This window comes from Neofelis nebulosa, chromosome 5 (assembly GCF_028018385.1).
Source record: "Neofelis nebulosa isolate mNeoNeb1 chromosome 5, mNeoNeb1.pri, whole genome shotgun sequence".
In the NCBI taxonomy this organism is placed as follows: Eukaryota; Metazoa; Chordata; class Mammalia; order Carnivora; family Felidae; genus Neofelis; species Neofelis nebulosa.
This window is the reverse complement of record NC_080786.1, coordinates 22,236,129-22,263,570: the sequence shown is the minus strand read 5'-3', so window position 1 is coordinate 22,263,570 and position 27,442 is coordinate 22,236,129. Positions and strand designations below refer to the sequence as shown.

Below are 27,442 nucleotides of genomic sequence, written 5' to 3'. Positions count from 1 at the left end.
CCCACCATGCTTGGCGGCAAGGAACCGAAACCCCGGAAAGCCGAACCGCTAATGAAGGAGGGCGACTTTATATGCGAAGCACTGAGCAACCGTGTCAGAAACGGAGGAGGTGCTGAGTAAATATGTGGGAAATAAAGAAGGCAAGGAAGGGACCAGGGGGGAGGGAGGGAGGATGGAAGGAATATCTCTGACCCTGAAATCCAATCTACCCAGTTTGGTTATACAAGATATTTATAACACCTCCTCTTCTCACAATCCATTTGCCAACCAGCAGTGGCCTGGCAGTGAGACAACGTCGCATTGTCTTTGATGCGACCGCTCCAGAGAGGTGAGGAAAGGAGGCAGTGTGGGTGAGGCATGGCCACAAAATCAGCAAACCTTATCCACTAGCCAATACAGCCCACAAATTCTCCGGAGGGCAAACCTTCATGAATTGCTTTAGGTATATCCATAGATGTTTTAGGGTAGTTCACGGAAGAATCGTCTCAGTGCCCCTGGCTTTATGCTCGGTTAAGAGCTAGGTGTTTCGTCAGTGTTGCTATAAATTGAATTGAAAAGAGTTGTAAGGAAGGAATTAAGTCTTCAGAACCATAGTATGTGTGTGCGTGTGTTCATCAATTACCTATATCTTCAAGTAAACACCCTGCAGAAAACCTAGCCTGAGGTCTCAAATTCAAAGCTTCTAAGGCCTCCCGCAGATATCTGACCTGCGCCAAGTTTTCAATATTCCAGCAGATGAGGAAGAATATGATGCTAAAGAGTCTTTAAATATTTTTTCCAGCTCATACCTACTTTAAGGTACTTGATGCGTTCTGTGATTAGAATTATCATTGTCATTCTAAAGAGAGTATAATTCAAATGCACAGGGTATCACATGACAATACATACCAAATCCTCGGGTGCTCAAACATGAGGATATGAATTGACCAGATCAGGAGGTTAAAGGAGAGCAGAGCTGTGGCAAAATCAAAACCAAACTGGGGCGTGATTTCCATGTTCTTGACACATGGAGGCTTTCTACTTTCTGCAAATTAGAACTTCCCACAGTTTCCCAGCTTGGCTAAAATTTACTGCCTACTCCTCAAACCTGAATCCCTTGAAAGCAGAGCTCTCTCCTTTGTCAATTACACCTTTATGTGTTATTCCAAAAAAGGAAAAGATGAGCCCAGTTCTTTCTCCCTGCTTCCCTACTCCATTATAAAACTAAGCATACTCCGATATTGCACTGACTTCTTCAGATATCATATAATAAGGTAATGTTTATGGGTGAAAAAAATCATTTAATACATTAATACATTTTCTCAAGGTTAACATTTTACTAAAATCGTTAATTTCCCAAAGCAGGGAGTGAAAATAAAGGATGAAGTTAGTTAATACTAAGAAAGAATACTGATGTTTGCTTCTTAGGAAGCAAAGATGACCACTATTTTCTTTCAAATAAAGAAAACCAAATAGATTTCCTAAGTTGGTGATCCAGAAATCATTTAGGATAATAATAATAATTTATTTAGGGATTACTATATAAGGTATATACTACTGTTAAGCCTTTTAACAAATAGAGAAATCATAGCTTGGAATGGTTAATACTTGCCCCCAAGGTCATAAATCTACCGAGTGATGGAACTAAAAGTGTAATCCAGGTAGTCAGATGCCCCTAGTGAAGGAATAAATTTCAAAGCAGAAAATAACAGTTTCTCACTGCAATGAAAATATATTTCCTTTAAACCTTGATGTAACTCCTCTGTCCATAAATACAGGCAATTGTAATACACATTAGGAGGATCTGGCCTTAAAACATAGCTCCTGGCTCCATTTATATGCTGGAAAATTTTGGTTGTCAATATTGATTAGTCAGAAGTTATTTCCTTCACAGGCCAAAAGCATTTAAAATCTTCTGAAAGAGATAAACATCAAATTCTAAAGTGACATCCATTATTTACATAGTGATTGTGCACATTTTTGCCATTTCCTGGGCCCTTTACAATTTTTTATGGGCCAGTACCTACCAGACATTCATTAAATGCTTCATTAAATGAAATGAATCCGTAAATGAGTAAGTATCACTGGCACTCTGTCTTGGGCGACTGCTTAAGACCAAATCTGACTGGGTGCTCTGATCCTTGGCTACTTCAATTACCTTTTGCCACCTAACAAGTTACCCCCAAACTTAGTGGGTTAAAACAATAACAATTTATTATTGCTCATGATTCTACAGGTTGCCTGTAGGTTCCGCTGGGCAGTTTTTCTGCTCTACATGATGTTGGCTGAATCACGCATGTGGCTACATGCAGTGAGGAGCTGGGCTGGGGTGCCTCAGTGTTCTTTCACATGGGTTATCTCTGTCTCATCTTCTAGGAATTCTACACTCTGCCTCTCTGTGCCGCAGAGTTTCCTGGACTTCCATGAAGCTGGTTCCAAGAGAAAGCCTTCCAAGAAGAGCAGCCCCAAAATGCAGACACTTACAAGGTACTCATGTGGTTGAACACACACTCAATGTGGGAGAGGACAATAGAGAGCATGAATCCAGAGGTGTGGTTTATTTAAGCAAATGGTATAATAATCTACCTCATAGATCAACTTGTTTCCACTCTTATCTCTTTCAGTACAAACTGGTCTGGAATAGTAGAGTTGTAATCATGAGAATCCTTTTAGTTAGAACTAACAAAAACTCAACTCAGACAAACTAAAGTAAAAACCAAAATATATAGACTCATGTAATTATAAATTCAGGCATAGATGGATCCAGGTGCTCAAATACTGTGTTTGGGACTCTCTCCCCCTCCATCTCTTGGCTCTACTTGAGTAGACAATTACCTGTTGTGATTAGATCCCTGGCCGCAACCTCTTCTTGTTACTTCTTTGGGGAGGAATTCCTCTATCTTGGCATTTTGTCTAGGTCTCTGTCTCTGTGTGTTAGGAAAGTCTGCTGTATTTTCTGCTTCTGGGGGGTAAAAATGGCTATATTAAGAAGAGGTTGGGGCGGGGGGGGGGGGGGGGGAGGGGGGCCCAAAGTTCCCTTGTCCCTCAAACACAGCAGTGTTGAGGCCAAAGGACTTTGAATTCCAACAGTCCAGGCTGCAGAGTGACAAAGTCGTCTCCAGGACCCACGGGGATAACCTGGCTGGCCACAGGTTCGTGACTGCAAACTGGGAGAGATAAAATGGGCCTCATGGGCATGGAGGGGAGGGACAAAGGGGAGGGACAAAGGGAAGAGAAAGGCTGGGGAAGCATAGGACTGTACCTGGACAAGAGAAAAACCACTGACCCGGACAGAGAAAGATGCAGTCTCTAACTGTGGGGCTTACTCCAGACAGGGGCCCGCTGCCCAGTTCACACACCTGGTGGGAAGGGGAGCCAGCCTCGGGCTCGGTAACTACTTCAGAGGCACAGTCTGCAGTGGGAGAAAGCAATCCCCTCCCGGGAGTGCTGTGGGAAGAAGGCATATAACCTTTCAAAGGACAAAGACTGCCTGCACCCACCAGCCAGAGGCCATATATCGGCGGGGCGGAGCGGCACTTTCCCGGAAACAGGGCACATGGAGCCAGAGCCCTTAAGACATCAGGGTTTAAATCCCAGCTGATCACCAGGGAGGTACCGGGAGTCGGGAGTTGGCGGAGCGGGACAAACCCCTTCGTTCGCGCCCGCAGCACAGTGAGGACAGCCTGAACAGAGTAGTTTGGGACACCCAGTGGGTGGAGGAGAGACTGGGGTGTCGCCATTTTTCTCCCCATCACCAACAAGGTGGGGCTTCGGGGAACTGACAGTGGGCCCATAGGGGAGGCGGGGCCCATATACACCAAACCACGCCCCTCTGCACCTAGTAACTGTGTATCTAGCATTTTCTGATTTAATTCTTGGACAGTTCTTTGTATATATATATTTCCCCCCCCCCCCCTTCTCTTCCTTTTCTCCTTTTTATTTCTTCCCTCCTCTAGTCTGGTTATTCTGGTTGTTGGTTTGTTTAAGCAGACATATTTAATCTATTCTCTTTATACCTATTCTGTATCTCCTTCTTTATTTTCCCCTCTCTCTCTCTGGATTAAGCCATAGAGTTTCTCTGCCTGGTCAAGTTTCTTTTCTTTTCTTTTTCCCCGCCCCTGTCATATCTCTTTTTGTATGGGATAAGGCCTCTTCCATCAACACCACCACCCCACTGTTTTTGCTGTAGCTGGTGTTTTGGGGTTTTTTTCTTTTCTGGTTTGTTTGCTTGTTTTCTTTTCCTGGGCTACTTCAGCGAAAAAATCAAAGCACACTTGGTGGAGGGTCCAAAACATCACTACGAGTGAGGAGATAAAGCAACCAGAGTCACAACTACAGAGAACAAGTAACACCCTCCAAAAACACCTCCTGAAGGGCCAGGCCCTGGACAGTGTATGACCCCTCTTTAATATAGCAGTGCTCACAGGGGCACCCAGGTGGCTCAGTTGGTTAAGCGTCCGACTTCAGCTCAGGTCATGATCCCACGGTTCATGAGTTCGAGCCCCGCATTGGGCTTCGTGCTGACAGCTCAGTACCTGGGGCCTTCTTTGGATTCTGTGTCTTTCTCTGCCCTTCCCCCACTCATACTCTGTCTGTCTCTCTCTCTCAAAAATAAATAAAACACTAAAAAAAATTGTTTTTTAATTTTAAACTGTGTAGTAGTCCTCACAGTTGCAGGACACATAACAAGTTTTTAAAACACATAAGGGACAAAAAACTAGACAAAAATGATGAAACGGAAGAATTCTCCTCAAAAGAAATTCCAGGAAGAAATGACAGCTAAAGAATTGATCAAAACAGATATAAACAATATAACTGAACAAGAATTTAGAATAATAGTCATAAGATTAACTGCTGGGCTTGAAAAAAGCATAGAAGACAGCAGAGAATCTATTGCTGCAGAGATCAAGGAGCTAAAAAATAGTCACGATGAATTTAAAATACTGTAAATGAGGTGCAAAATAAATTAGAAGTGGTGACAGTGAGGATTGAAGAGGCAGAGGAGAGAATAGGTGAAATAGAAGACAAAATTATGGAAAAAGATGAAGCTGAGAAAAAGAGAGATTAAAAAAATTCTAGACCATGAAGGGAGAATTAGAATACTAAGTGTTTCAATGAAACGGAATCATACCTATATGATAGGAGTTCCAGAAGAAGAAGAGAGAGAGAAAGGGGCTGAAGGTATACTTGAACACATCATATCTGAGAACTTCCCCAATCTGGGGGAAGGAAACAGACACTGAAATCCAGGAGGCACAGAGAACTCCCTTCAGGCATAACTTCTGCATGACATATCATAGTGAAACCAGCAAAATACAAGATAAAGAGAGAATTCTGAAAGCAGCTAGGGACAAATGGTCCTTAACCTACAAGGGTAGACAGCAGACCTATCTACTGAAACTTGGCAGGTCAGAAAGGAATGGCAGAAAATTTTCAATGTGCTGAATAGGAAAAATATGCAGCCAAGAATCCTTTATCCAGCAAGTCTGTGATTCACAATAGAAGGAGAGATAAAGGTTTTCCCAGACAAACAAAAACTGAAGGAATTCATCACCACTAAACTAGCCCTACAAGAGATCCTAAGGGGGACTCTGTGAGTGGAATATTGCAAAGACCACAAAGGACCAGAGACATCACTACAAGTATGAAACCTACAGATAACACAATGATTCTAATCCACATCTTTCAATAATAACACTGAGTGTAAATAGACTAAATGCTCCAATTAAAAGACATAGGGTACCCTAATGGATAAAAACAAACAAACAAAAAACAAAAAAACAAGACCCATATATTTTCTGTCTATTAGAGACCCATTTTAGACCTGAGGACACTTTCAGATTGGAAGTGAGGGGATGGAAAACCATCTATCATGCTACTGGAAGTTAAAAGAAAGGTGGAATAGCCATACTTGTATCAGACAAACTAGATTTTAAACTAAAGGCTATAACAAGAGATTATATCATAATTATGAGGTCTATCCATCAAGAAGAGCTATCAATTATAAATGTTTATGCACCAAATTCAAGAACACCCAAATATATAAAACAATCACAAATATAAGCAATCTTATTGGTAAGAATGTGGTAATTGCAGGGGACTTTAATACTCCGCTTACAACAATGGACATCCAGACAGGAAATCAATAAAGAAACAATAGCCCTGAATTATACGCTAGACCAGATGGACTTGACAGATATATTCACAACTTTTCATCCTAAATCAACAGAATACACATTCTTCTCAAGTGCACACAGAACATTCTCCAAGATACATCACATACAGTCACAAAACAGCCCTCAATAAATATAAAAGAAATGAGATCATACCATGCACATTTTCAGATCACGATGCTATGAAACTTGAAATCAACCACAGGAAAAAGTTTGGAAAACCTCCAAATGCATGAAGTTAAAGAACATCCTACTAAAGAATGAATGGGTCACCCAGGCAATTAAAGAAGAAATTAAAAAGTATACAGAAACAAATGAAAATGAAAACACAACAGTCCAAACCCTTTGGGATGCAGCAAAGGCGGTCCTAAGAGGAAAATATATTGCGATTCAGGCCTATCTCAAAAAAACAAGAAAAATCCCAAATACAAAATCTAACAGCACACCTAAAGGAACTAGAAGCAGAGCAACAAAGAAACCCCAAGGCCAACAGAAGAAGAGAAATAATAAAGATCAGAGGAGAAATAAACAATATAGAATCCAAAAACAAACAAAAAAACAGCAGCAGCAGCAACAACAACAACAAAGTAGAACAGATCAATGAAACTAAGACCTGGTTTTTTGAAAAAATAAACAAAATTGATAAACCCCTTAGCCAGACTTCTCAAAAAGAAAAGAGAAAGGACCCAAATAGGTAAAATCACGAATGAAAATGGATTTATCACAAACAATCCCTCAGAAATACAAGCAATTATCAGAGAATACTATGAAAAACTATATGCCAACAAACTGGACAACCTGAAAGAAAGGGACAAATTCCTAGACACCCACACACTACCAAAACTCAAATGGGAAGAAATAGAAAATTTGAACAGACCCATAAGTAGTGAAGAAATTGAATCAGTTATCAAAAATCTCCCAACAAATAAAGAGTCCAGGACCAGATTGCTTCCCAGGGGAATTCTACCAGACTTTTAAAGCAGAGTTAATACCTGTCCTTCTCAAGCTGGTCCAAAAAATAGAAACGGAAGGAAAAATACCAGACTCATTCTATGAAGCTAACATTACCTTGATTCCCAAACCTGACAGAGACCCCACAAAAAAAGAGAATTACAGGCCAATATCCCTGATGAACATGGATGCAAAAATCCTCAGGAAGATATTAACAAATTGAATTCAACAGCATATAAAAAGAATTATTCACCATGATCAAGTGGAATTCATTCCTGGGCTGCAGGTCTGGTTCAGTATTCACAAATCAATGTGATACATCACATTAATAAAAGAAAGGATAAGAACCATGTGATCCTCTCAATAGATGTAGAAAAAGCATTCGACAAAATACAGCATCCTTTCTTAATAAAAACCATCAAGAAAGTCAGGATAGAGGAACATACCTAAACATCATAAAAGCCATATATGAAAAGCCCACAACTAATGTCATCCTCAATGGGGAAAAATTGAGAGCTTTCCCCTTGAGATCAGGAACACAACAGGGATGTCCACCCTCACCACTGTTGTTTAACATGGTGTTAGAAGTCCTAGCATCAGCAATCCGACAATAAAACGAAATCAAAGGCATCAAAATTGGCAAAGAAGAAATAAAACTTTCACTTTTTGCAGACTACATGAAACTCTACATGGAAAACCCAAAAGACCCCACCAAAAGGCTGCTAGAACTGATACATAAATTCAGCAAAGTCGCCGGTGAGAATGCAAACTGGTGTGGCTACTCTGGAAGACAGGATGGAGGTTTCTCATAAAGTTAAAAATAGGCTACCCTACAACCCAACAGTTGCACTACTAGGTATTTGCCCAACAGTTACAAAAATACTAATTTGCAGGGACACATGCATCCCAATGTTTATAGCACCATTATCAATAATAGCCAAACCATGGAAACAGCCCAAAAGTCTATCAAATGATGAATGGATAAAGAAAAATGTGGTATGCATGTGTGTGTGTGTGATGGAATATTACCCAACCATTAAAAAGAATGAAATTGTGCCATTTGCAATGACATGGAAGGAGCTAAAATCTATTTTGCTAAGCTAAACAGGTCAGTCAGAGAAAGACAAATACTGTATGATTTCATGCATATGTGGAATTTAAGAAACAAAGAGGAATGCAGTAGAAAGGGTAAGAAAAAAAGAGAGAGAGAAGCAAACCATAAGAGACACCTTACTATAGAGAACAAAGAGAGTTAATGGAGGGAGCAGGGTGGGGGATGAGCTAAATGGATGATGGCATTAAGGAGGGCACTTGTGATGAATACTGGGTGTTGAATGTAAGTGATGAATCACTAAATTCTACGTTTGAAACCAATATTACACTATATGTTAACTAGAATTTAAATAAAAACTTGAAATAAGAAACGAAAAAAAGAAGCAAACGGGCGCCTGGGTGGCTCAGTCGGTTGGGCATCCGACTTCGGCTCAGATCATGATCTCACGGTCCGTGAGTTCGAGCCCCGCATCGGGCTCTGTGCTGACAGCTCGGAGCCTGGAGCCTGTTTCGGATTCTGTGTCTCCCTCTCTCTGACCCTCCCCCATTCATGCTCTGTCTCTCTCTGTCTCGAAAATAAATAAACGTTAAAAAAAAAATTTAAAGAAGCAAACCAAACAAAGACAGTTACCATGTGATAAAAAAAAATCAACAATCCATGTTTAAATGGTCTTCATAGCTCACAGTCTCAGAAGAGAGCCCTCTATTGCTTTTGATTTCTCAAAAGAAATGATTTCCAGTGAGTCAGTGGAAAGGTTGCTTTTAGTCTGCTTTTTACTAAAAGTATAATAGTACCAATTGCTATTGCTGTATTAACAAATTTTCATAAAACTTAAGTGGCTTTAAATGACATAAAATGAAATAAAATTAAAAAGTCATTTTATGATCTCACGGTTTCTCTGGGTCAGAAACTTGACACTGGTTCCCTGGGGAAGTTCTGGCTTCAGATTTCTCGAGTGGTTGTAGTTACATAGTGACTGGAGCTAGAAGTGAGGTAGGGAAATGGGTCAGAAGGAGCAGATGGGAGTTGGCCAGGCATCTCTCTATATATATAGTTTCAGGGCTTCTCCATGTGGTCTTTCCACATGGGATAATTTGAGCTTCCTCATAGCATGGTGGCAGTTGGACTGTTTACATGGCAGCACAGGACTCCAGCATACATATTCCAACAAACAAAGGAAAAGATGCATCATCTTTTGTGACCTAGACCTAGAAGTCATGCTGCATCACTTCTGCAGTCTAATTGGTTATAAGTGAGACATGAGAGATTTAAGAGAAGAGAAATTAGACTCCACCTTTTGATGGTGGGGCAAGTATCTATAAGAACATGTGGAGTGGGGGTGTCAGGTTGGCTCAGTCAGTTAAGTGTCTAACTCTTGATTTCAGCTCAGGTCATGATCTCATGGTTCATGGGTTCAAGCCCCACTTTGGGCTCTACACTGACAGAGCTGAGCCTGCTTGGGATTCTCTCTCCCTCTCTCTCTGCCCCACTCCCGCTTGCCGTTGTTCTGTCTCTCTCTCAAAATAAATAAACAAATAGGACAAGTGGGCTTAGAAATATTCTTTTGGCCACCTTTGGAGAATGTAATCTGCCACAGCAGCCCTTATAGGGCTCTGGCTTGATTCAGGAACCTCATTTCTAATGTATACCTTGCATAGGCTCAGGTTATCATGATGTCATGCTACAAACATGTTTTTCTGATTTCAAATTACCTCTTTGTTTCAAGCATTCAAGGATTTCTATTTCTTTTTTTTTTTTTTAGAGAGATATGATTTAGTTGTGTTTCTATTCTCATATTTTATCCATCAGGCCCATGTGTTAATAGTAGGAGGAGACACAGCCCAGTTCAAATGCCCAAAACTGGATTACAACTCTGTTCCTTGTCTCTGGAAACTTCAGTCCCATTTGGCAAAGATTGCCACCAAGATTAAGTTTATTCTCAAGTTTTAACTTGAGACAAAAAAGCACATGGATTCTTTAGCTTACTGTTTTAGTTCTCTTGTCAAAGGTGAACCCAGATATAAGTACAATGAGTCTTGAGCAAAATAACTAAAATAGAGTCACGCCTATATGTCAGTGAACTACAGAACATAAAAAATATGAAAAAGTCTTGAAAGCAAGAAGAGAGAAAAGATATATGACCTACAAAGAAACAGTCAGAAATCACTCATTTCAAAAGTAACAATGTGAATTAAAATGCAGTGAATATTGCCAACATGTTGGCCAGCAATAATTATCAATTAAGATACTATACTGAACTAAAACATTATGTGATTGAAAATGAAAGTGAAGGGGCGCCTGGGTGGCGCAGTCGGTTAAGCGTCCGACTTCAGCCAGGTCACGATCTCACGGTCTGTGAGTTCGAGCCCCGCGTCAGGCTCTGGGCTGATGGCTCGGAGCCTGGAGCCTGTTTCCGATTCTGTGTCTCCCTCTCTCTCTGCCCCTCCCCCGTTCATGCTCTGTCTCTCTCTGTCCCAAAAATAAATTAAAAACGTTGAAAAAAAAAAATTTAAAAAAAAAAAAAAAAAAAGAAAAGAAAATGAAAGTGAAAACAGATTAAATTAACAATCATTAGCCATATCAGAAAGAACTACTAAAAAGGAAAAGAAGGAAATTAAATTCAGAAAGAGGTGAGTTGTAAGAAGCAATGATAAGCATAGAGATTGTAAACATACGGGGCATAAATCAGCTCATTCAGAAGTCCTTTCAAGTCATTAAGGTAGAGACTAAAAAGAATGGTCAAGACACATCCCTGATCTATTCCTTTCAACATTTTATCTGATACATTAGGTGGTGTTTCATACATGTGCTGACCCTTGCAGAGGTAACCACAAGATCCTGGAACTCTATTAATCTCTATTAATTATGACAGGAGAGACAGAGAAATAATTACACGCAAACTAAACTCTCAAACTCATTTCAGTGATTGGTTTCATCCTTGTTTACTACAGTTCGTAAATTATGAAATATACTCCTTTTGGTATTCCCCTGTCTTTCCCTCCACCCAGATAGAGGTGCAAGTGAAAAGTTAATACAACACTTCTAGTTTTCTTCAACATGTAGAGAGCTTAGAAGTCAAATCTCCCATCCTTACAATCTAAAAAAGCAAAACAAACTGAAAAACAACTTTTCCTGGGCCCATCAGGGAACTGACACTGCAGGGTAAACTGCCAATCCAAAATCTGGAGAGACAGCAAAATCCAGAGTCACAGATGAGATCCGCTTCCCTGGAGGAGGAGCTGCTGGCACTAGAAGCTGGTAGGAAACGATCATTGTGACAAATTGCTGAGGCTGACAGTCGAGCAGCCTGAGACTGAGAAACTCCTGGGGGCCACACTGTTGGGGGGGGTTCCCCCCACTCCGTTGGATTTTACCTTCAAGAAAACTACCAAGTTCTCATGATGAAGATCACAGAAAGACTGGGTGGATTTGGCAGAGGAAGGAGAATAATCATTATGAAAAATGTCCAAAGTGCTCTCTATAACACAGGTCTACTTCCCAGGGAAAGAATGAAGCAGAGCGTTATCCCAACTGGGGAGGTAGGGGGGTCGGAGGATATTCCTCCTACTCCACCTCATCTAGCTCTCTGGCCTCATGTCAGGAGGGAAAAAAAGCTCTTCCACCCTATCAACAGTTAAGAAGGTCACAGCCCTGAGACACAGGCCTTCTAAAAGACTGAGGTTTCATCTTAAAGTTGTACAATGCTTCCCCTCCCCCATACCATACCAGCTCCCCAACAGGCCTCCACTATCACAGCAGGTTACAGATGAAGGAACTGTAAGACTCTAAGAGTTCTAAGGAAACCCAAAATCTACAGGAGAGAGACATCAAGGGCATTAAAGGAGTATGAAGCCTCTGGTACCTATAGCTACAGCAAACATGAAATGCATCCCACCTCCTAGCCAGGTTAACATAAATTTTCCCAAATCCTATTGAACTCACTTCCTATATTACCCAATACAACATGACCAGCTTTCAACTAAATCTTACAACCAAAGGCAAAATCAAAGGAAAGAAAAAACACACTCCAAAGAGAGCAAGCATTAGAACCAGATTCAGATATGACACAGCTGTTGGAATTATCAGACAAGTAATTTAAAATATCCGTGATTTAATATGTTAAGGAATATGAAGAGTAGACAACATGCAAGAACAGCTGGATAATATAACCAGATAGATGAAAACTCAAAAAAAAAAAAAAAAAAGAATCAAAAGGAAATTATAGAAATCCAAAACACTGGAACAGAAATGAAGATTGATTTGGGTGGGCTCATCAGTAGACTTGACATGGCTGAGAAAAAAAATCAGTGAGCTTGAAGATAGGTCAACAGAAACTTCCCAAACTAAAAGGCAAAAAGGAAAGAAAAAGAGCAAAACATCTAAGAGCGAAGGGACAATTTTATTTTCAAAAGGCCTAATGTGCATAATTTGAATGTCAGGAAAGAAAAGAAAGAGAAAGGGAGGGAGAAAGGACATCATTAAGCTCATTGTTAGATTAATGTAGATATAGATGTTTACACATAGAAATATTTGTAAATATGTATAGGTACACAGTCTAATATACACATATATATTTGCTTGCTCTATTAGCTAAGAGGGCATGGAAGCAAAGACACTCCAGTAGTAATTAGCACACTTAGTGCTCAGAGCTTGATTTCCAATACCATTCTCTACTAAAAGGGCTCGTTAGGATTCTTTGGAGAAATGGCTAATTCTATACTGAGAGCACAAGTGCTATCCCTAGCCAGCTGCACTGTATCACCCAGAAGCTTTAGAAATGCAGAATCTCAGCCCCCCGGTGGGGGAGGGGGGTGGGGGAGGGGGTACCTACCAAGTAAGAAAATGTATTTTATTTTATTTTTGGGACAGAGAGAGACAGAGCATGAGCGGGGGAGGGGCAGAGAGAGAGGGAGACACAGAATCGGAAACAGGCTCCAGGCTCCGAGCCATCAGCCCAGAGCCTGACGCGGGGCTCGAACTCATGGACCGCGAGATCGTGACCTGGCTGAAGTCGGACGCTTAACCGACTGCACCACCCAGGTGCCCCAAGAAAATGTATTTTAAAAAGATCTATGGGTAATCTGTATGGATGTTAAACTTTAAAAGGTACTAACTTAGGGGCACCTGGGTGGCGCAGTCAGTTAAGCTAAGCATCCGACTCTTGACCTCTGCTGAAGTCTTGATCTCAGGATTGTGAGCCCAAGTCCCATGTTGGGCCTACCTGAATGAATGAATGAATGAATGAAAGAAAATAAAAGGCACTGACTTAGTGGCTATCAAATATAAATCGCCTATCCTCACCTCCCCCCAGCAAAATTCTTCTGGTAAATCTCAAGAATTTAGTTCTTCTGATAGACACATTTGCTACAAAAGCCGTTGAACTTACCAAAGATTCTAACTGTAAATATGTTTCTACCAGGACCAAATTTCTAAAGAAATTTTTAACTTTACTCTAAGTTCTGTACTAGTTAACCATCCTTCTAACAACTTAAAGAATTGGGATGGGAGTGCCTTTTTAACAAGCTAAGCATGCATTAATCAGTTCAAGGTATTGATATACATGAGCTGACTCCAAGAGAGGGGGGGAAAAAAGGGCTTTTTCCTCTGCCCAGGTGAAGGTGTGTTCACCTCTATCTACAGAGTAGAAAATCAGGCAGAGTAATTACAGGTGGAATAAGGACTATAAGCTCCAGATTACTCTCAGGAAACATTTCTGAGTCTAAACGCACTTTTTAATTAGCTCTTCCAATAGCATCATGCTAATTGGCTAATTTGGAAATGATATGAGACCCTGTGTGCTTTAAAGAAAATCTGTTTGTTGATATATTTATTTGCACCTGAGACTGTCTTATTGCTGGCAGGACAGATATTATTAAAACAGAATCACCTGCTTATTTTAACCAGATTTTTTTCAACGAACACACATGAATTGGATTATCCCTAGGGTTTCAGGAGGAAGTATTAGCATTTTGAGTGATAGGAAATTGCCACTTAGCTGGGAAATAAATGAGCTTTAAATAGATCCCATTATTTTTTACAAGGCTATTATTGTAAATGTTTCATAATAGAAGAAATGCCCTTCAAGTCTATCCTCATTGGTGGTTTATGGTTGGGGTGTTAACCTCTAAGTAGCCCAGCTCTTCACATCCAGCCACAGTGAGTTTTCATATTTTGACTATATAAAATAAAATTACCTTTTATTGGCCCACATAATATTTCCAACAAGTTTCTCTATTTGTTAGCTATGTTGTAAAGAAAATGTATTAAATTTATTTGCCTGGGCTAGGAAACTGGCTTTTTAAAGTTTTCATGGGTTGGGGCGCCTGGGTGGCACAGTCGGTTAAGCGTCCGACTTCAGCCAGGTCACGATCTCGCGGTCTGTGAGTTCGAGCCCCGCGTCAGGCTCTGGGCTGATGGCTCGGAGCCTGTTTCCAATTCTGTGTGTCTCCCTCTCTCTGCCCCTTCCCCGTTCATGCTCTGTCTCTCTCTGTCCCAAAAATAAATAAAAACCTTTGAAAAAAAAAATTAAAAAAAAAATAAAGTTTTCATGTTTAACATATTTTACCTTTAACAAGACTATCTGAACACTATAGAAATATGGATTTAGGTGAGAACGTGGTGATATATTTGGATATTTATTTTTATCTCACTTGAATATTTCTCACTGCTTTACTTGTGTCACTCAGAGATAACACTTTATAATCCAAACAAGCCTCCACTCTAGCTTACTATTTAAAATGTTCCTTTCCAGCCTAATTACTGCCACTAAATAATAAAAGAAGAAACTGCATGGATCATCCTGGATTTCACAAAGTACAGTGGTAAAAAGTCTCCTCCCTCCAGTTTAACAGTCTTCTTTTTACTCAGTATTATTGAGCCTCTGCAGCTATTCTGCACTGTGGGCTAAGGCTCCTCAGTAAGTTTGGAAATGCTAGGGTGCCCCCTACCGTTGTAAATGGGGAAGCATGTTTCTTTGCATCTCCATTCAGAGAACAGCATTCTCCTGAAAATGATATTTAACCAAAGTTCAGATGCGGGGTGGTTAGTCACGTGGTAAGTGGATGGATGGATGGCAAGAAAATAAGGATATATATGAAGCCCACCTGAGGATAAAATTTAAATTTAGCTACTTAAATGTTTACCTGGTCTAGAGGTCTATCTATGGGGGGAAGAAGAGGAATTGAGTATTACATGACCAAAAATATTTGCGTGTGTTCTTTTCTAAAATAACAGTGTGTATCTTTCATCATGATTTCAAAGGGATATGAAACCAGGGTCATTCTCTCTCTGTTACCTTCCCTGTCGTCTTTCTTGGTAGTATCAATATCCAGGTAGGTGATCCTTCTGCTTAACAATGGACTTCTCACTTTTTGTACTCCTTTCCTTCAATGATCCTATTCTCCACCTGTTTAAGTCATGCAATCCTATTATCACATCCTAGACATTGTCATTACCAACAACTGCCATGTACAGAATTTCACTTTGCAAGCATTCCACTTTGTGATCACCAACCTCTATTTTATATATAACTTTTTCATATATATATATCTTTCCCACAATTCTTTGACTGACTGGGATAGCCCAATCCATTAATCCTGCCATTTTTCACTATCATTTATTTCTGAACTTCCTCTTTACTCATCTTAGTTTCCATGTTCTATCACTGGAATCAACTCCTTGCATACACTCAACTCCTTGGTCCCTTCCTCCCACCATTTTATTCACCAGGTTAAATTCCACCCCTAAATTCATATCTCCACTTATTCCAAATCTGAAGTGCAGCAGTTGCATATGAAGAAACTAACCAAAGAAAGATACAAAATCAAGTAATTGGTCTCACTTTCAATTTATGATCACCAAATTCAGGAGGGCTGGCAATTTTGCTATATTATTGATAAATCTTATTTCACCAAAATTTTAAGCTTATGTTCTTTGAAAGACACTGTCAAGAAAATAAAAAGGCAGGGCACCTGGGTGGCTCAGTCGATTGAGCAACCAACTTCAACTCAGGTCATGATCTTGTGGTCTGTGAGTTCAAGCCCCACGTCAGGCTCTGTGCTGACAGCTCAGAGCCTGGAGCCTGCTTTGGATTATGTGTCTCCCTCTCCCTCTGCCCCTCCCCTGCTCTGTCTGTCTCTGTCTCTCTCTCTCAAAAACATTTAAAAAAAAATTTTTTAAAGGCAAGCTAAATATAGAAGAAAATATCCACAAAACACATATGATAAAGGATTTGTATCTATAATACGTAAAGAACGCACAAAACTCAATAATAAGAAAACAAGCCATTTAAAAAAATAGGCAGTGAAGTGCATGCATGGTTCAGTCGGTTAAGCGTCTGACTCGATTTCTGCTTAGGTCATGATCTCATGGTTCGTGAGATCAAGCCCCACATGAGGCTCCAAGCTGACAGCACAGAACCTGCTTGGGATTCTCTCTCTCCCTTTCTGTCTACCCTTACCCTGCTCATGCTTTCTCTCTCTCTCTCTCTCAAAATAAATAAACTTTTAAAAAAACTAGGCAGCATGTTAGAATGTATACTTTACCAGAGAAGATATATGCATGGCCAATGAGCCCATAAAGGATGCTCAACATCATTAGTCACTAGAAAAATGTAAATTAAAACCACAATGTGCTATTACTTCAGACCTATTAGACGAAAATAATTTTTTCAAACACGATACCAGGATGAACTAGAACTCTCATAAATTGCTGGTGAAAATGCAAAATGATAGAGCCATTTTGAAAACAGATTTTCAGTTTCTTATACAGTTAAGCATATGCTTACCATATAGTCCAGCAATCTCACCCGTAGTTATTTTCCCGAGAGATGAAAACTTATGTTTACACAATACCTATTCACAAGTGTTCATAGCAGCTTTATTCAGAATTGGTAAAGACTGGAAACAACTCAGATGTCTAACTGGTAAACAGATAAACAAATTGTGGTGTATCCATACAGTGGAATATTACTCAGCAATAAAGAATGAACTCCTGACCCATGCAATGACGTAGATGGATCTTAAAATCATTACTAAGTGAAAGAAGTCACTCTCAAAATGCTAGCTACATATTCCATGATTCCATTGATATGACATTTTCAAAAAGGTGAAAACTACAGGACAAAGAAACAAATGAGTGGTTGTGAGGGGCTAGAATGTGGAAAAGGAGATGCTTACCGCAAAAGGGTACCAGAGAATTTTGTGACGTGATAGAACAGTTCTATGTTGTGTTTGTGACAGTGGATCTTACTGAATGTAAATGATATCTCAATAAATCTGTTTAAAAATTGATGCATTGATGCCTGGGTAAGTCAGTTAAGTGTCTGACTTCAACTCAGATCATCTTGTAGTTCGTGAGTTCAAACCCCACATGGGGCTCTCTGCTGTCAGTGTGGAGCCCACTTTAGATCCTCTTTCCCTCTCTCTCTCTGTGCCCCTCCCCTTCTCCCTCTCTCTCTCTCTCTCAAAATAAATGAACTTTAAAAAAATAAATACTTTAAAAAAATAAAAAATAGAATAACAACATGAAAATGGATACAATGTATTATAAAATCAAGATACCAAATACCTAGGAATAAATCTAACAGAAAATGTACAATATCTCAACATGGAAAATTGAGAATTACTGAGATAAAGAAAAGTTCAATAAATGTATGAATGTATCATGTTTATTGTTTGGTAGTCAAAACATTATAAAAATGTCAGTTCCCCCCAATTCATCTTTACACTCAATGCAATCACAGTAAGAATCCCAGTATATTGTGTGTGTACACATTTTTTTAAAAAATAATAAAATGAGGAGGTCTGCTCAAAGCATAGTGATAGACATGCCAGGTGGATTCTAAATTACCTAGAGCAGTAAGTCAGTGGGGATTATCGAATCTGCCAAAATCAACGATGGACACTTACTTAAGAAAAAGAATCAGGGGGATGAGGACAAAACGAAGAAGAAGTCAACATAATTATATTAATATATGGAGAACAAAATAGTACTTACAGGTAGGTGAGATGAGCTATGACCTGAATCAGGTCTTTTGACTCATATTTATTGAGCTAAAATGGTTCTAGGTGCTCACATATGCCATCAAAGCTGTCTTACAAGTTCATAAGGGACTTATGTTATTTCCATTTTGTAAATAAGAAAGCCACAGCTTTGTAAGTTTAGGTGTCCTTCCTAAGGTCACAAATACAGATTTGTTATTCATATCAAATGCTCTCAGTTTGCTCCTCAAGAAGAGTCTGATTGATAAACTAAAATTGCTAAGCATTTTATGACACCATGTGGCCAGATTTAGTGAAGCGTGAGGGCCTGAAGACCGTGTCATGCCAGGACCGTAATTCTTACAAATAGGAATCAAGGAATCAGCACTACTTTTCTGATGCAACACAATCTGGGGGAAAGGATGTCACTTTAGCAAAGAGTGGAAAAAAACTAAATGATGAATTAGAAATCATTGAAGGCATGAAACTTGATTGAGATGACAGTTCCTCATACTTTCTTAATATAGCCAAATACAAGATGTTCATCTGCATGAAAAGAAAATCTCCAGCATCATGCACCTCACAGCATCCCAAGCACCATGAGCTATTTGATTCCAGGAGCTGACCTGGTCCAGTGCAGCTGGTTTCACGGTTGGGCTGTCCGCTTTTTGCTGAACCCTGGTCGGAGATGGCATACTGCTGACGGCAGGTTAGTCCACATATTAAAGGCTGGTCCCCCCCACCCCAATTATAATTAACATACAGAGTTATATTAGTTTCAGGGGTATAATACAACTATTCAACAATTCTCTACAGTTCTCAGTGCTCATCAAGATAAGTGTAATGTAAACCTCTTTTTTTCACCCGTCCCCTCACCTACCTCCCCTTTGGCAACCAGGGGTTTGCCAAAGAGTCTGTCCTTTTGTCTTTTTATCTTTATCAGTTTTGTTTCTTAAATTCCACATATGAGTGAAATCATACGGTATTTTCTTTCTCTGACTGGCTTATTTCACTTAACATTACACCCCCTAGGTTCCTCCATGTCATTGCAAATGGCAAGACTTCATTCTTTTCATGGCTGAATAACATTCCATAGGTATGTATGTATACCCACATACCACCTCTGCTTTATCCATCCATCTATGGATGGACACGGGTTGCTTCTGTATCTTGGCTGTTTTAAATACTGCAATAAACATAGGGGTTCATATATCTTTTTGAATTAGTGTTTTCATTTTCTTTGGTTAAATATCCAGCAGTGGAATTACTGAACCATATGGTAATTCTATTTTTAATTTTTGAGGACCCTCTATACTATTTTCCAGAGTGACTACACCAATTTGCATTCCCACCAAGAGTGCACCCAAAGGTTCCTTTTTCTCCACATCCTTGCCAACACTTGTGGTTTTTTTGCATGTTTTTTTATGTTAGCCATTCTCACATATGTAAAGTGATATCTCATTGTGGTTTTAATTTGCATTTCCCTGATAGTGATTTTGGCAATCTTTTCATGTGTCTGTAGGGCCATCCTAATGTCTTCTTAGGAAAAATGGGTATTCGGGTCCTCTACCCATTTTTAATTGGGACTATTGTTTATTGTAGTTTTAAATTTCTTTTATTATTAATATTTTTTGGTGTTAAGTTATATAAGATCTTTATATATTTTGGTTATTAACCCCTCATCTGATGTATCATTTGCAAATATCTTCTCTCATTCAGTAGGTTGCCTTTTTGTTTTATTGATGGTTTCCTTTGCTATGCAAAAGCTTTTTATTTTGGTGTAATCCCAATACTTTAATTTTCCTTTTGTTTCTCTTGCCAGAGGAGACATATCTAGAAAAATGTATCTATAGCTGATATTAAAGACATTACTGCCTATGTTTTCTGCTAGGAATTTTGTGGTTTCAGGTCTCACATTTAGGTCCTTAATCCATTTTGATTTTATTTTTGTTTATGGTATAAGGAAGTGGTCCAAATTCACTCTTTTCCATGTAGTTGTCCAGTTTTTTCAATACCATTTGTCTTTTTCCCACTGTATATTCTTGCCTCCTTTGTCATAGATCAATTGACCATAAAAGCATGGGTTTATTTCTGGACTCTTTATTCTGTTCTATCGATCTACGGTGTCTATTTTTGATGCAGGGTCTTTTGTGGTTCCATATGCATTTTAGGATTATTTGTTCTAGTTCTGTGAAAAATGTTGGGATTTTAATAGATATTGCATTAAATATGTGAATATTTAATGCTTTGGGTAGTATAGACATATTAACAATATTTGTTCTTCCAATCCATGAGCACAGCATCTTTCCACTTGTGATTTCTTCAATTTCTTTCATTAATATATAGTTTTCCAAATACAGATCTTTCACCTCCTTGGTTGTTTATTTCTGGGTACTTTATTATTTTGGGTGCAATTTTAAGTGGGATCGTTTTCTTAATTTCTCCTTCTGCTACTTCATTAATAGTGTATAAAAATGCAATATATTTATGTATATTAATTTTATATCCTATGACTTCACTGATTTATCAGTTCTAATAGTTTTTTGGTGGAGTCTTTAGGCTTTTCTATATTTAGTATCATGTCAACCGTAATTAGTGAAAGTCTTACTTTTTCATTACCAATTTAGATATCTTTTATTTCCTTTCCTTTTTTAAAAAAAAGTTTGTTTATTTATTTTGAAAGAGAGAGAAAGAGAGTTCAGAGGAGGGGCAGAGCAAGAATCCCAAGTAGGCTCCATGCTGTCAGCACAGAGCCCAATGCAGGGCTTGATCTCATGACTGCAAGATCGTGACCTGAGCCAAAACCAAGAGTCAGACCCTTAACTGACATGACTATTATACATTGATTTGTGGTTATCATTAGGCTTATATATAACATCTTATGCACATAGCAATATTGATTGTCAAACATAGGGTGTGAACCCATTCTAAAAGCACTAAGTTTTTACTCCCCACCAACCATGTTTTATGTACATAATGTCATAATTTGCAACCTTTTATTTTGTGAATCCCTTGACTGACTTTTGTATAATTGATTTTACTGCTTTTGTGCTTTAACCTCCATACAGTTTTATAAGTGATTAATCTACTTTTTTAGTTTTTTAAGTTTATTTATTTTTGAGAGAGAGAAAACATGAGCAAGGGAGGGGCAGAGAGAGAGGAAGACAGAATTCCAAGCAGGCTCTCCACTGTCAGTGCAGAGTCCAATGTGAGGCTGAACATGAGCTGAAACAGATATGTAACCAACTGAGCCACCCACGTGCCGCTTGTCTAACTTCCTGTATTTGTTTTTATGTATTAGGAGAGTCAGTTATGTCCCTTGGTCTTGAAAATAGTGGCTTTATGGGGCACCTAGGTGGCTCAGTTGGTTGCATATCTGACTCTTGATTTCAGCTCAGGTCATGATTTCACGGTTCATGGGTTCCAGTCCCACCTCAGGCTCAGTGCTGGTGGCATGGAGCCTGCTTGGGATTCTCTCTCTCCCTCTCTCTCTCTGCCCCTCCCCTGCACTCATGCATTCTCTCTCTCTGTCTCTGCCTCTCTGTCTCTCTCTCAAAATAAATAAACTTAAATATTTTTTTAAATAAATTACCCATATAATAAACGAATTATAAAATTACATTTTCTAGAGAATGGGCAATTTTTTAAACTTTAGGTCTCTCTCTCTCTCTTTTATAAGTAATGGTAGACTACACTGTAACAACAGTATCTTAAACAGTAATTTTTCATACTAATAGACAATGAACAACAAAATTCAAAGTCAATCACAGAAAAACATTGATGGAATACATTTTATTGATAATTCAATTAATCAAGTTGTATTACTAATCAAGCTTCAGTGGTGGCTTTAACCCACACTGGTGCTTTTGATGTATAGGAAGAACACACTATGCTGAGGTCACACCTTCTCACCATCCCTACTTCATCAGGCCAGAGCATCAGAGGGCCAAGGCATGAAAGGAAATGATTGTGTGCAATTTGCTACTAAGAGTGCTCTAAAGCTGCAAGTAATGGTGGGTCAGCTGTGTCCTCTTCACATACTTTAAGGGCAATATGCTTTTCTGGCCATAGGAAGACTTTTTTTTAAGTTTTTATTTAAATTCCAGTTAATTAACATACAGTGCACATAGATTTCAGGTGTACAATACCTGGTGCTTATCACAAGTGCACTTCTTAATCCCCATCACCCATTTAACCCATCCCTCCACCCACCTTTCCTCTGGTAACTATCAGTTTGTTCTCTATAGTTGAGTCTGCTCCTTGGTTTGCCTCTTTTTTTTCCCTTCACTCATTTGTTTTGCTTCTTAAATTCCACATATGAGTGAAATCATATATGTCTTTCTCTGACTGACCTATTTCATGTAGCATGACACACTCTAGTTCCATCCACATCAGTGCAAATGGCAAGAATTCATTCTTTTTCATGGCTGAGTAATATTCTAGTGTGTGGGTGTGTGTGTGTGTGTGTGTGTGTGTGTGTAAACACCACATCTTCCTTACCCATTCATCAGTTGATAGACACTTGGGCTCTTTCCATAATTTGGCTAGTGTGGATAATGCTGCTATAAATGGCCATAGGAATATATTAAAACTAACGGCTATCGTGTCATTGTTGGAACTCCAGCTTTTCTTCTCTAAATTCTGCTCCTTGTGTTTGTTTTCCTCAGATGCTAACACAGATTGAAAGCTTGCTAAGCTTACATTCTGTCATACTGACACCTCAAGAGAAAAATAACAAAAGATTGAAGGCAAAATTTTGTCAACCTAGTATCACAAACTAGACTTTGAATTTCATTCAACCAACCAAAATGCATAGACTTCTTAAGCATCTGTCTACAATGCTTTCATTACAAACATCTACATCATTCTGAACTAGGCCTTTGGTGAGATGAAAGATTAACTCTAAGTGCTCATCAAGTTGTTTGGTGTTTTACAGAAAACAATACAATAAATCTTAAAATCCCAAATCAAATTTATTAGCAATACACATAGGCATATGAGTCCTACTTCAGTGACTGACATCTAACGTATCTAAAACCAGAATGGACTCAACATTTTAATGAACACAGATTTAACATTTCCTTTTTTAAATGAATGAACTCCAAAAATATCACATGGTTGTTTTACACTTGATCCGGTCTGCATGTTGTAGCTCATCCAGAACATTTCTGATGGTCTCTACAGAAACTTCTCCTCTGTGATGTTTTTTTGATGCAAGATTCCATACATTTTCAAATTCTTCATCAGAAAGCCTGACACCAATGTTACATAATATCTCTGCAATCTAGGGGAAAAATTGAAAGTCAGACTGAGATCTATGTTTTTAAATTTGTATTTTAATATCTTTAATATTTTTAGAGTGCCTGGGTGGCTCAGTCAGTTAAGTATCTGACTCTTGATTTCAGCTCAGGTCATGATCTCATGGTTAGTGAGATCTTAATGAGCCATGTTGGGCTCTTGCACTGACAGACTGGGATTCTCTCTCCCTCTCTCTCTGCCCCTCCCCCACTCACACTCTAACTCTCTCTCTCAAAATAAATAAATAAGCATTAATGCAATTAAGAGGGTATTCACCTATACTAACCCATATATAAAATTACTTTCAACTATTTAAGTGTTTCTGGTTATTTTAAAAGGTAGTTGGTGCCTGAGTGGCTCAGTCGGTAAAGCGTCTTTGGCTCAGGTCATGATCTCACAGTTCGTGGGTTCAAGCCCCATGTCGGGCTCTGTGCTGACAGCTCAGAGCCTGGAGCCTGCTTCGGATTCTGTGTCTCCCTCTCTCTCTGCCCGTCCCCTGCTCGCACTCTGTCTCTCTCTCTCTCTCTCAAATAAACATTAAAAAAAATTTTTTGGGGGCGCCTGGGTGGCGCAGTCGGTTAAGCGTCCGACTTCAACCAGGTCACGATCTCGCGGTCCGTGAGTTCGAGCCCCACGTCAGGCTCTGGGTTGATGGCTCGGAGCCTGGAGCCTGTTTCCGATTCTGTGTCTCCCTCTCTCTCTGCCCCTTCCCCGTTCATGCTCTGTCTCTCTCTGTCCCAAAAATAAATAAAAAACGTTGAAAAAAAAAAATTAAAAAAAAAAAAATTTTTTTACGGTAGCAGCCAAATTCAAGCAGAAAGAATAAAAAGTTAAAGACACATTGGATTTAAGTTCCATCTCACTCACTTCTTGTCACTAGGATCTTGTGTATGTCATGTAAACCCCTTGAAAATTCCCTTCTCTAAAATAGGATCATTTATAAAATGTCCCTAACTGGCCCGATATAAACTTTACAGTTGTGAATGTGCAAATGCCAGAGAGATAAAGCATGCATGAATAACTGAGCAAACTAAAATCTGAACATACTGAAAGCCAGCAAACTTTGGTTAGCAACCTCTCTGCATTGATAATTATTAAAGGAAAACATAAGGAAGGAAAGATAAGACATAGAAGTAGAAAGAAATGTTAGAGTGAGTAGAGGAAATAAAAGATTTGAAAAAAAAATTAAATTTAAAGGAGGAAAAACATTTATTATGAAGCACACAGAAAAAAAAAAGCAGAGGGAAATAGAAAGAAAGGTTAGACAGTGAATAGGAAAGCCAAAGAAATAGAAGAGTTGCGGAATCTTAACAATTTAAAGATCCTGGAGAAATGATGTGCCCTCCTGGGAAATTAACCGTATGATCAACTACACTTGAAATTCAGAAGAGCTGCCAGAAGCTGCAGTTGTACAGCAAAACACCTCAGTGCCCCTGTGCAGAACAGCGTTTTCCTGCTGCCCCACCCACAGTGACAGGTAAGGAGTGTCCCCACAGAGTCAACTCCTGAAGTGGCCTCCTCCTCCACTTCCTTTCCCCCTCCTCAGGAGGCATCCCTCCCTTAGGTCCCCATTCCATTGTAATACACAGATTAGCTGATCTTTCCAGAAACCCGTCCATTCTCGCTCCAACCACTCATCTGGGTTCTTTTTTTTTTTCCAGATGTGTGAGACAAAGGATGACTTCCTAGTTAAAAGAATTTTAGGCAACATGCAACAAGCAGGAGATTTTTGTTTCTTTTGGCAACCCTGAACTTCTATTTCATATGGCCGTTAGAGTAATTAAGAGATGTGAAAACACAGTCTGGGGGTGTCCCTTCTCTGATCCCCCGGGGATGGTCCCAAAGGCCAGGCAAAAGGCCTCTCCTCTGAGTTTCTCCCTTCCTCTGTCCCCTACCTCAGTGGGGATGAATTGTTAGAATGAATCTGTTATAATTAAGGTAGGAGTTAGTAAATTTTCAAGTAATCAACCCTTCATCTGAAGTCTCAGAAAGCATCATATGTCTACATGTCTCCTCATATCATTCCTAGCTCTGGATATGAGAGTTCTGAAGCAGCAGTTGTGTCCTAGATTACACGCTGCCTTCCACGAGCGCAGATCAAGCAGGCTGACCATGCATTGCTATTAATCCTTGGCCCTAAGAACCCTAGTGGCTATTCTGATGTAGCTGGTCACTCCTGTTTTCTAACCCACTTAGGAAGAAAATCACCTGGAATATGAGGACCATGTTTTCTAACAAACAAAACAGAAACAAGATACATGGGCTGACAAAGGACGTGGCAACAGGATGGAATATTTTAAATCAGATAGCAGTATATAAGGAGGGTGGCAGAGTGGCCCTTCTCATGCCTACTCTTTGGTGTTGGAGATATAAAACCATGAGATACTTACACAAGGAAAGGAGTGATCCCTTTTGATTGAGTTCCTTAGGAAAACATTTCTTTTTATACATAGGTCCTAGTGGATGTATCATATGAGAGTAATGTTTCCTATCACAGAGGAAACTCTGCTCCAAGAATTGTACCAAAATGTCACAACCAAACTAAATAGTATCCTTAAGAATCCTCTATTTGGGGATCCTGATGACTTTTGTAACATAAAAGCTCAACTTTTTAAAAGTCTAAAATTAAATAGGTGTTGATAAATAAGCATTTTCATCTTTGGGTGTTTATGCAAAGTTGACATGTCTTTCAACTCTTTTGAAATAATACGCTCTACCTCTTTTTTAGATCTTGTCTTGAAGAAGTCTCTTTCAAACACTCCTTTCTGGCCAAAGATGGTAGGATGTAGTAATGAATAGGCATTGCCCTCTTCACCATAATTAGTTCTATCACTGATGCGACGAATTCGAGGGGCAGGGATATCAGACCGAATGGTTGGAACACCATAGATGGGATAACCTAGGACATCAATGAGAGAGGAAAACAGACATTCTACAACTGAGCTATACAATACAGTAGCTACCAGTCACCTGTCACTATTGAATACACACTTGAAATGGGGCTAGTGTGCGATGCCTCGGTGGCTCAGTCCATTAAGCATCTGACTCTTGATTTCGGCTTGTGTCATGATTTCACATTATGAGATTGGGCCCTGCATTGGACTCTGCATGCTTGAGATTCTCTCCCTACCTCTCCCTCTGCCCCTGCCTTGCTTGCATGCATGCACTCACTCTCTCTCAAAAAATAAAAAAGAAATATCTAAAAAAAGAAAAAAAGAAAAAAAGAAAAAGAAATGGGCTAGTCCAAATTGAGATGTGATGTAAGGGTAAAATACACACTGAATTTCAAAGATTTAGTACCCCCAAAAAAGTGAAATATTTAATCATATTGTATTGATTACTTGTTGAAAAGGTATTTGGGAGATCTATGTATTATATATAAAGTGTATATACTATTAAAATTGATTTCACCTGTTTCTTTTTCCTTCTTTTTTTTTTGTGAGAGAGAGAGAGTGCAAGCAGGAAGGGGCAGAGAGAGAGAGGACAGAGGATCCAAAGCGGGCTCTGCACTGAGAGCAGTGAGCCCAACCTGGGGCTTAAACTCACAAACTGTGATATCATGACCTGAGCCAAAGTTGTATACTCAACGACTGAGCTACCCAGGCGCCCCTCCCTGTTTCTTTTTCTTAATGTGGCTACTAAAATTTTTTAAATACATGTAACTCCAATTATATTTTTATTGGACAGTACTATTCTAATGGGAGTAGAAGCTCATTACACCAGAATATATGGCATATCTAAAAAATCCAGTTAAGAAAAACATGCAAATCCTTAGTCATGTCCTTAGTCTCAGGAAGAGATCTTGACCAACATAAAATAATCTTTCTAACTAACCAAGAATCATCATGCTCAATATTAAGATAATGAGGTGTTATGAGTTGAACTATATTCTCCCCCGATTTATATGTTAAAATCCTGACCACCAGTACCTCAGAATGTGACCTTATTTAAAAACAGAGTAATCGCGGGGTGCCTGGGTGGCTCAGTTGGTTAAGCATCCAACTTCA

At 39.3% G+C, this 27,442-nt stretch overlaps 1 protein-coding gene and 1 long non-coding RNA gene across 5 annotated transcripts in view; one reads left to right on the top strand and one right to left on the bottom strand.

The window, feature by feature from the left end:
- LOC131511771 (uncharacterized) lies at positions 1-26,155 on the top strand. 3 transcript variants are annotated; one of them, XR_009261723.1, is made up of 7 exons: positions 1-109; positions 2,356-2,466; positions 14,909-14,978; positions 18,665-18,846; positions 19,170-19,233; positions 24,757-24,912; positions 25,632-26,155. It is a non-coding gene; the product is annotated as an uncharacterized LOC131511771 (long non-coding RNA). The 3 variants fall into 3 exon arrangements; XR_009261722.1 differs by lacking the exon at positions 25,632-26,155 and adding an exon at positions 25,097-25,280; XR_009261724.1 differs by lacking the exons at positions 19,170-19,233; positions 25,632-26,155 and adding an exon at positions 25,097-25,280.
- The window catches only part of EFHB (EF-hand domain family member B), a 49,230-nt gene continuing 44,879 nt past the window's right edge, over positions 23,092-27,442 (bottom strand). For both annotated transcript variants that reach the window (XM_058729775.1, XM_058729776.1), the window contains 2 exons: positions 26,153-26,334; positions 23,092-23,421 (listed from right to left, as the gene is read on the bottom strand). In XM_058729775.1, coding sequence (XP_058585758.1) covers positions 23,248-23,421; positions 26,153-26,334 — 356 coding nt within the window. In that variant the 3' untranslated portion in view covers positions 23,092-23,247. The remainder of the gene's footprint in view (positions 23,422-26,152; positions 26,335-27,442) is intronic.